At 39.1% G+C, this 11,178-nt stretch overlaps 1 protein-coding gene across 1 annotated transcript; it reads right to left on the reverse strand.

Annotated features, from left to right (window-relative positions):
* Window positions 1–2,545: 2,545 nt before the first annotated feature.
* On the reverse strand, window positions 2,546–7,757 carry LOC143863431 (nuclear transcription factor Y subunit A-3-like; the record flags this gene model as incomplete). Its single annotated transcript, XM_077374096.1, has 7 exons — window positions 2,546–2,704; window positions 3,904–3,964; window positions 4,560–4,897; window positions 6,334–6,501; window positions 7,008–7,076; window positions 7,170–7,279; window positions 7,736–7,757. Coding segments are annotated over 7 exons (927 nt in total), but the record flags the coding sequence as incomplete, so codon positions are not given.
* Between the last annotated feature and the right edge of the window lie 3,421 nt (window positions 7,758–11,178).

Raw genomic sequence — 11,178 nt, forward strand, 5'->3', positions numbered from 1 at the left:
GTATTTTTGGATCATTTGAGACTTTTGTTTTCCTTATCTTATGTGTCTCAAGGATAGAGATAATGCCTATCATACTTAAATACATCATCTTTCTTTTCATTTATATAATAAACCGGTAGGAGTCCCTGCCAAACCCCTGCTTACCTACCAAAAAACATGAGAAACTGTGTTTCATTTTGTTTATTATGATGCAGTTCAAACAATAGAGGTAGAGGCCGGACGGTGTGAGGTAGTGCTGAACCCTAGAGGGTGCAACCTCTCAAGATGCATTCAACAGTGTTTACAAAAGTATAATGGAAATGGCCTCTGTGTTGCTAATGGTAATACTCGTTACAGTTGTATTTGTTACTATAATTGTATGTGAGCAGGGTTGATGGAGTAAGGTCTGTGTAGTATGAGCAAGAAAGATGACCATTTTAGTAGTAACTTTAGGAGTTGTGGATCCTTTTTTTTTATAAATTTTCTGTTTTGAGAATGGATGCTGTGTTTACCATATTTGTAATCTTGAAGCCTATGGTCAGTTTCAGAGTTTCAGACTTCAGTTAATGCAACAAATGGGTGGGGCCAATCTAGAAAATGTTGGGTAATTTAAGTAAGCGTGAGATATGTAGTGTATTCCCAAAATAATATCGTTTTGGGCAAGAGGAAGTAATTACATTTTGAGTTTGAACTTAGAGATTGTTAGTTTTTTCTACTCCTCCAGGGTCTTTCACAGTCCAAAAGACCCTGGAGGGTCTTTAAGGCCCATCCCATTTCAGCCATAGGGCGACATTCAATCGTGGAACTTTAAAGAGAAGACTATTTTTAAAAGAAAAGGTTGGATTTCATAAGATATTTTAAGCCATTGTGAAGGTGAACGAGAAAAGATTGTACACGCATGCGTTAACAAATCTAGCTAACCTTAGAGTGAAGAATCCTATATTTCCTCTATAAATTCATCAAAGACCATGAAACTTTTAGTCACTACAAAATGAGTTTGGAGATGAGGCTCTCTCGCACCTGCTGCGGCTTCTTCTTGCTCCTCATCCTCTCCCTCTCAGGTTACTTCTGCCATCCCTATTACTTCCCCTTCTCTCATCACTGCATTTCTCTCTTTTTTTATGGCTAAGCTATGGTTAGGCCGGCAGACCCCTCGCAGAATATTAAATAATGAAAGATAATACAATAGCAGAACAAGACCGCTCACTGCCCTATCTTTAGAACAATGTCTAAGGGAAAAGGCAGAATAACATGGGTCATAATATGCTCAAAGACAAACTCAAAACAAGAAAAAAAAAGTAAATATATGAGCTGGGTAACTATTCATCTCTCTTTTACATAGATTTTTGAACTTGTGTTTATTTGTGAAGTATGCGGTGATTGGAACCGGGCATCAAGTGGAGCTCACTGCAAATTGGCCCCCACCACGAAAATATTGGGCATATGACATAACCCATGTATGTTCTAATATTAGCCCAATAAGATAATGGACCAGTGTAGTGGGACTACATGGGCTAGAGTCTATTAACCAGTCATTAACCCTAATGTATCTTTATATATAGGGGCTGGAGGCAACAAACTTGATAGTCCAAACTAGATACCTAGGGTGTAATGCTTCAAGCAACCTTGCTTGACTCTAAGAGTAACCGTCCATTTCATAGGTTTCTGATTGCACAGATGGAAATGATCGTCCATATGATCCATGGTGAGCACATTAAGGCCCTGTTCGTTTCAGATTGTGACAACTGATGCTGAGGGCCGAAACCCATTAACGACCCAATAATTGGTTAGGGCCCTTAATTTTAGATCAATAATCGGTTGGGCCCTCACCATCGGTTGTCACAATCTGAAACGAACAGAGCCTAAATGACCCACTCAATCACTATCCCCTTGTCCTCTGTGTGGTATGAGATTAGACTACACATTAGTATATGAGTAGTTTTTTGTATATAATAGTGAAACGATAAATCCACTTGCTCTCTATTTACCATGGCCACGAATTTGTTTTATGCCCATTTTACCTGAAGAAAAGAAGACCAAGAACCTATTTTGATTATAGGAATTTTCTGTTTGGAGAGGAAAAATATTTCTAAAATTTCCTACCTTTTTTTCACACACACACACAAAAAAAAAAGAAAAAAGGAGAAGATAACCCACCTCTGTTCAGTTTTTACTTTGGTCTTGCTTGTTTTGGATTATGAGAACGGATTGTGAGTCCAAACTGATCATTGGACTTGAATAATCAATTTTGGTCTCACAATTGGTTCTCATAATCCAAAACAAACAGGATTAGGTGGTACTTCAATTTTATGATATCATTCCTGTTAATTGTAGAGACAAAAAAATTTGGGCAGTGATATTTTCACTCCCCCTAGATGAGAAATCCGCCCCCCTTAAAGGGAGTGAATTTATCCTCCATACCTTGTGCCATTCTAAAGAATAACGTTAAGGGGGGGCTGATTTCTCATCAAGGGGGAGTGAAAATATCACTGCCCTTTGATATTTGGATTAATATTTACTAATCAAGTTTCAATCCTTCAATAAAAAGGAAAGTAAATCAGCCCCTTCATCTTTCTAGCAACAAATATTGATCCATCGCAACAATTAGCTTCAAGGAAGACACGCCCTGGTCAGGGAAGCACTCGGGCGGTCGGCCTTTAAGAGTAGGATTCAGACTATAGACCATCTCCATCGATGTAGCATCCTTATCATCGAACATTGTGCTCTATGTATAGGAGCAGGAAAGTCAACAGCCCATATGTTTATCCATTGCAACTACTGTAAAGAGAGACGGTGTAGGATTTTGACTCCCTTTGGGATTTCCTTAGTCTTCTCTAATTACATGTCTGATCTTTTTTATAGTTGGGTTTATACCCTCGGTGTAATGCTTCAAGCAACCTTTGGAAAGAGAGAAATGCTCGCACTTTAAAAAAATATTGTAAAAAGTGCTTCATCTCGTTGGTGGTTTCTTAGGTGAAAATTCTCCCTGATTTTTCATTCTATTCGTACTTTGACATAAAAATAGGTGTTGGGAAGATACCTGCAATTGCTCCTATAATAAAATACTAAGCATGTTTCTTTCCTATGTCATTTAATTTTTTCCATAAAAAAAATTTATTGAAAAACTTTTTCCATAGAATTTTTTCTACGGTAGAATTTTTTTTTTACACCTCATGTGGTAAGGCCCACCATCTCCACTCAAACCCTTGCATATGGTTGGACGAATACTCTGTTGATCTAGCGAGCCACCGTATTGTGTCTGTTCCACCATGATCGAATGATCATATGCCATTGATCAACCCTTGATCAGGAAATAGGGTCCATTCGATCAAAATGAGACTATAGACAATGGATTTTACCAGTGGTGGCCCACCAAACCAATAAGCCTGTACACAAGTGTAGCCATTTGTTCAAAACTAATAATTGGACTCATAATAATTGTGTTTATTTTGAACCCAATAATCAGTTTTCTGACTTAAAACCAGTTCTCAAAACCAAAGGCACTGATTTTTTAGTCCAATAATCAGTTTTGAACTCAAAAGTCTAAAACAAACAGGGCCAAAACGAAAAGGGATTTAGCAAAATCTTAAACAAGGCCTGATGGATAGAGGTGGTAGATCATCATATCAAGGTGAGAGGCAATGGCAATGGGACTCATTTATAGGATTCCTCTTATTTCTACAATCCTGATCATGCCACATAACATTAATCCAAAGATCCAAGACCCACCTCTGAGGGTTCAAAGATTATCTACTATCTTCCAAACTTGCCTATTATCAAGAGCAACCTAGATACTTACCGGCATTTTTACATCTACCAACATGTCTCTAGGCTTATCTAGACCTTTCTAAAAAAATCCTAGTCAGTATGAGGAGCTTAAGAGGCTCAAGTTGTGACAAGAGGTTGTAATGAGTAGACCCATACCTTGAGGAAGGAGGGAGTAGTGTTACTAGTGTATACACCAAATGGTTGTATCACAATTGCCCTGAGAAGACCAATGGATACAGGCAAGAGTACTAACTATCTTTCAACAACAAAAAATAAAAAAAGCAGCTGCTACATTGTTAAGGGGAAATGATATCAGCAGAACTATGTTTTGATATCCGCACTAAATCTTCTTGTCTTTTATTATTTAAAGAGCTGTCAAAGGTTATTACAATTCCCAAAAAGCTCTCACAATCCAATTAAAAAGAAAAGACAAACTGGGTTTGTGCTATTATTAAAACATGGTTGTGCTGATATCATTTCCCATTGTCAATATGAACAGAAACTTGGTATTCATTAGAAATCAAGTTTTTTGCAGATGCAAATCCAGAGTATATTAATTAATAACAACAATATCCACCCACCAAAGGAGAATGATAGAACAATTCCCAGTACTAGTCACTTAAATTTTTGTTCATAGCATATAACCAACATGAACTTTAGAAATAAAATATCATAGCCAAGGATGAACTGCCTATGAAACACCAGACAGAATCGTCTAATCCGACGGACACGCGTCACACATCGGACAGTAATTGAAGTCTGGTGTTTCATACAGAAACAATGCCGCAAATGGGTTGTTTTTCAGCTCTCACCTGATGATGGAAACTTGGTGATTGGAGCTATTATGCATAATGCCAACTCCTTGCAAGCTCCCACCCATGTGGGAATGGAAGATATCATCATTGTTCGAAGCGCTCGTGACCTCAGAGCAGGACGTGGCAGAGGCACCCGCATTGCCATTTTCAGACTGGAAAAGTTCAGATTCTGAAAGATTTCCCCCTAGTTGTGGCAGAGCTGAATCCAAGATGTTTTGGCCATTGGTGATGAGGAGAAGACTGGATGGTTGGAGCTCCTTTGTGTTGAGAAAGCGCCCACTGGTACCCCTTGCTCTCTTCATCGCATGGAGATGACGAGACTTGTGAAGATATGGCTGCATATTATTACAAGTGGTAATGCAAAAATAAGAAAGCATGACAATTTCGCAACAAGCCTTCTTATTCAAGAGATGATAGCCCTTCTCCCACTGAGGACAAACCGCCAAAAACAGAGGACAAAAACACAAAGAACAAATCACCAGAAGTTGAGGAAGAGCCAGAGACTCAGGAAATTGAGTCAGAAGATGATAGAGCTCCAGGAACATTAGGGCCGTCAAGTTCTTGTTACAGTCTTTCTTGGATCAATTGAGTCCTTTTGTTTTCCCTATATAGTGTCTCAAAGATAGGGATGATGATTTCCATTCTTAAATGTATATCTTTCTTTTCATTTAATAAACCGATAGGGGTCCCCGCCAAACCCCAGCTTACTTACCCAAAAAAAAAAAAGCCTTTTTATTCACTAGCATCTAGAATTTGATGGGGGAACTAAACCGAAATAACCAACAAAATGGATATTTTAATTTCTCCCACATTTAAACTCTTGGGTATTGGGGGGATTTTGTTTTTTCTCTTCTTCATTGCAAGCCCATGCTGGCAAGGTAGCATGACAGACTCATTTGACAGGCTAAAGACTAATTGGGACTGAAGTGTAACTTTTTTTCACAAAATCTACCAGTGGATTAGATGTCATGATCACGGTGGAAAGTGGTGGAAAGTGACTTTAATCAGAGATCAGGTCATGCTAACACTACAATCTCACTACTTCAAATAGTGACATCGGTGTTTTATTTTTCCTTAAAAACAAGAAAATATGTGAAAGCAACTTACCAGATAAAAGATGTTTCACTTTTTTCAAGCGAATGGGATCGGACACGGAGAATTGGCCCCCAGCCACAGGCTCAATACTGGCCTAGCTACTTTTTTTTATCTGATACTAGCCTACCTACTTTAAAAATGAAAAGTGCAATTCCGGCTTGCAAAACAAAACCGCTACCTCGTTAAACAACGTGCCCAATACCAAACAATATCTAAATTATGAAGCTAATGTTGATTTCAATATAATTATAAAAAGCAATTGTTGATAAGTGTTTATAAATAAAATAGTTCTCAGTTCTAGTCTCCCAGTGCTGAGAAAAACAAATGCAATATTGCATGACAATTCTGGTTTCAAGTACGCATAAAGCATAGAAAGTAGGAAATTGTTAAAAAAATGTAACCGTATTGTTACAAGAAAATGAAAACATAGGGCTTGGAGCACTTACCTGAAGACAATACAAGCAAAAACAGCAGGAAACAGCATAATATAGTATAAAAAAATCACACTAAGAAACAATGTTTCACCCAGTATTTTTCTGTTTCTAGTTTCCAGACTGATAGCATCCTGAACATCTAGGTAAAGTGCAAGAAAAATAAGGACAAATTGCTAGAAAGAAAAGTCGAAATAATGAAATAAAATAACAGATGCAATAGATTATGCTTTCAGGGAACATACTTTCCGAGCTTTAATCACTTTATTCTGAGCCTCTAACTTGGCACGCGACTGTCTCCGTCTGAGGATTCCATGATATTGTTTTGCATTCACAAAAATGGGTTCATCTTCTGAAAGTTCAGGAGGCAGTGACACTCGTGCAGGTGGCACCCCCAACATTTGGGGATGAATCTGGTCAAGTTCAATAATACATTACAATGAGCAAGACGATGGAAATTGGAAACCAGAAAAAAAAATATTTTCAATCATGAGTGGGAAGCACTTGGATGAATCCATTCAAATACAGTTAGGGCTTCAACTAAATGCTACAAAGAGGAAATCAAAATCTAAATCAAGCAATTGATACTAGTAATTTGGACCCTTGAAGCAAGGTACATTCCCAACCCGTCTGGACTTTCTTTTAAACTTCATGTCGCTTGTATGAGCCCTCAACTCCTGTATGTTATTAACACACCACAGTGCCAATGATACTAGGGACTCGTTTGCTAAAAGGGGTGTTTCTAAACCTGTATTGTTTTGGGGGCAATCTATGCCCCCTCCTTAGCTTCTGTATCTCACTTCTTTTTTCAATAAAGTCTGGTACTGTTTAAAAAAAAAAGTATAATAAATAAGGAAAACATGCCATTTGATATCTGTAAATTGATATCCAAGACGAAAAGATACTCCATGATACTTACAATAGCTTGTGGTCCATAAGCAGCCAGTACCCCACCAAAGTATGGATCATAAGGGTATGCGATGTGAACCTGTATCAAAGGAAGAGAAGTATTAATTCCCAAAGGAATATGCATGTGCCATAGAATCACTAGAGTAAATCCCAACTTATGTCATGAACTTACAATAGACTGGTTATAATCAATTTCTGGACGAACAGTAATATCAGGATTCCTCGGAGATAAAACTGATTTCGTGAGTCCTTCAGATCGCCTCCCATTAGTCTCATCATATCCTAAGAAAAGAACAACAATCACATCCGTTTCTTGTGTCAGTACTTCGTAAAGAAACACCCGATATAACATTTTAAGAATGCACGCGCACGCGCACACACACATAGATAGATAGATAGATACATACATACATACATAGGTACATAGATAGAGAGAGAGAGAGAAGATATATGCACTCCCTCATTTTGATAATGGTGGGACTCTCTTTGGTAAACAGTATCATGATTGGCTGATGAAAACTTTTTGGGGATTATAACGGAATTTATCATCGCACGTGAAAGTTATAAAGGAAGTGTCATTGTGCCATTACTGACAAAAGGTTGTGTGTGTATGTGAAGAACCCAAAATGTCATCTTAGGGACATATAAAATTTCACTATGATTCCATAGGAATGAAAAGTTAGTCCAGATGAAAGGAAGGAAACTACATAAATATTTAGTTTATTGGAAGAAACCTACTGGAGAACTTTGAAGTTGAATACCAAAGTTAAATATCGATGGTGCGTCAAGACTGAGGCAATCCTGGTATAGCCATAGGAGGGGTTATCAGAGACAATAGTGGTAAGGTAATTTTTGCTTTTTCTCACTTCTATGATGTGAATACTAACATGATAGCTGAAGATAGAGCAATGAGAGATGGCCTTCGCTACTGTGTTGCTTTAGGTATTAAGAATATCTGGATTGAATCAGACAGAGACTTGTCCTGGCCAATATCATTAAAGGTGAACTCATATCCCTATGACACATTTATTATATTGTAAAAGAAATAAAGGAAATGTTGTCTACTATGGATTTTGCTATCACTCACATTGCAGGGAAGGAAACCATGTAGCGGGCAGTTTGGCTAATCATGCTTGCGACACCAGCATTAATGCAGTCTTTTGGAACTGGACTAGTCTCCCTAAGGATTGTAGAGGAGCTGTTAGATGTGATCAACTTGGTATTCCTTACATTCGTAGCAAATAATGTAGTGTTTTTTCTTGTAAGGGGGGTTTTCTTTTTTTAATTGTCTTCAATGGGCTCCTATTATTCAAAGGATTGAGCGACGTTTGGCCACCTGGAAGCGCCGGTTGGTTTCCAAAGGAGGTAGATTAGTGCTTATAAAGGCCGTTCTATCCAATATGCCGATATATTTTCTAAACTCAAAGGTCTCACGGTTGGTTCAGATCATGGGCATTGGGACTCTGTTGATAATTTTAAACTCAAAGGTCTCACGGTTTGGAGGGACATCTTGAAGTTGAAGTCGTTATTTGCTCCTGGCGTCCGATTCAGAGTATATAGGGGGGATCGGATTCGGTTCTGGCAGGATCCTTAGTGTTCGGACGATCCTCTTCAAGTCATGTTTCCTGACTTATTCATCGTTTCATCTCAGAAAGAGGCCTGGGTATCGGAATGTTTTGCAAGGGAACATGGGATGGTGGCTTGGTCTCCTAAGGTTCGCAGAGACTTCTTTGTTAGGGAGTTAAACTCTTACAGCGCCCTCCTCTCCTTATTGGATTCTTGCTTCATCAAGTCTTCGGGCGTAGATCGTCGGATTTGGATTTGGAATCCTTCGGGGATATTTTCAGTCAAATCTTTTTATAACCATCTGATCCCTTCTTTAGTGGAGCATGTGTCCTCCTAGGTTTGGAGACAATCTTGCCCTCCGAGAGTTGCTTTCTTTGGGTGGTCGGTTAGCTGGGGCCGCATTCAAACTATGGATTTTTTGAGGAAACGAGGAATGTGGTTGGTAGATCACTGTCCTCTATGTTTATCCGCTGGGGAATCCATTGACCACCTTTTCATACACTGTAAGGTTGCTCGCCATATTTGGGGTCTTATTTTTTCTCGTTTTGGAATCAGTTGGGTCCCCTCCAACTCTATGGCTGAATTCATTCAGAGTTGGGCCTGGACTCCTTGGAAAAGGAAAGGCAGAACGCTGTGGAAGATGTGTCTCCTGGCCTCATGGTGGTTCTTGTGGAAAGAGAGGAATGCTCGTATCTTTGAAGGGAAGGCTAGATCTCCCTATTGGATTTATATTCAGTTGATAGCTGCGGTCATATCCTGGGCTCGAAGCCTTCCTCTGTTTCGTTTTGTTTCAGCTTTCGACCTCTGGGAAGGATGGTCAATCATATGCTTGGAATCGGCTACCAAAGTGAAAATCCTCCCCTCCTGGATTCCTCCTCCTCCGGGGTCCCTGAAACTTAACTTTGACGGATCGTCTATCGGCAATCCAGGAATGGCAGGAGTAGGGGGGTTATGTAGAAACCACAAAGGGGAAGTCCTCTGGGCCTACTCGGGGCCTATCGGAGTGGCAGACTCAAACGAGGCAGAGGTCCGAGCCGTTCATAGCGGGCTTCTCTCGATGCCTCGTCTAGAGTACGACAAAATTATAGTCGAAGGGGATTCCTTAAATGTTATTCGCTGGCTTTCGGGTAACGCTTCTCCCCCTTGGCGATTTTTGCCTCTCTTAGAGGAAATAGAGGACAGAGCTAAGGGCTCCTCAATAGTTTTTCGCCATGTCAGGAGATCAGCCAATGCGGAAGCAGACACCCTTGCCAAGAAAGGAGTCTTTCGGGCCGCGTTTGAGTGCTTTGACTATCTACCTCCTTGAATTATTGTACTGCTATCTTTGTATTATCTTTGTTCCTTCAGGACCACCTCGGTTCTGTTTTTACATATATATATATATATATATATATATATATATATATATATATATATATATATATATATATATATATATATATATATTCTGTTGCCCTTTTCAAAAAAAAAGATTGAGCTTCTTCTTGGGGTTTGTTCCCTATTGTGTTTGGATTATTGATTTCTTCTTTCTTCCGCTTGCACCAATTTGGTATCAAAGCTCTCGTGGATCCTTGCCGTTAATCGTGAAGAGGCGACTACCATGGCTCGTGGGCCTCATCAAGATTATCAAATAGATGAAGTTGAAGAACTAAGAATGCAATTTCATCAACTTACGAATCGTGTAGCGCGTCTCGAAATTCGGAGAGGCTATAAAAATAGTCTCGTCTCGAAAGATTTTAACCCTCTTGATCATCGTGCCCCGCGGGGTGAGCAGGGTGAAAGGGATTTTCAAGATCGGACGGGTTCCAATGAGGGATTCGATGAGTTGGTCGAATCGAAGGTTCTAGATGGAAACCCACATCTAGATTTGGTCAAAGAGTTTGAAGAGTTGGTCGAATCGACGGTTCGAGATGAACAGCCGCGTTTTGACGACTATAATGATGATGAAGATGAGGAGATCACTTGGAACGATCGTGGTGAAGCGTTGGTTACTCGGCATACTTAGAATAATTTTATCATTGATAGTGGGTGTTGTGAGGATGTAGTGGCACAAGCGATGGTTGTTGTGTGCTATGAAACTACGAACCAAAAGGCAAAAGACGGCATGGAGATCGAAGTGGATGGCAAATGGCGAAATATTAATTGATTTCTTCATCAAATTATGTCGATCCATTTTTATTAGATTATCCATTGAAGCCTACAATGGATGTTTGTAAATTCCAATCGGTTCAAGATCAAGAAAGATTATTTGATGCTCTACAATTTCAAATGATTATCGTTCTTCGATACTTTAAAATTCGAGGACGAGTTTTTCTGAATCGTGGGAAAATGATGCCGACTAAGATTAGTGAGAACGTGCACTCTTCAAAGATCGAAATCCGATGACAGATTTTCTCCAACCTAGGGAGTCTGATGGAGCGCACATCTCTTGAATTCGGCAACAATATTCTGAAGAAGCAACATATCTCGCTACTTCCTTTCTTTAGTTAGAAAAAGATTATCATCAATAGATTTTAGGAATTTTACTTTTATCATCAGTCCAAAAGTAGTAGTTTTCTATTTTTTAGGAGTGGTAGTTTTAGGACTCTTATTTTGGTTATTAAAAGAATCCTATG

This window comes from Tasmannia lanceolata, unplaced genomic scaffold (assembly GCF_043159265.1).
Source record: "Tasmannia lanceolata isolate RefF3 unplaced genomic scaffold, GAP_Taslan_0.1 ptg000044l, whole genome shotgun sequence".
Classification (NCBI taxonomy): domain Eukaryota; kingdom Viridiplantae; phylum Streptophyta; class Magnoliopsida; order Canellales; family Winteraceae; genus Tasmannia; species Tasmannia lanceolata.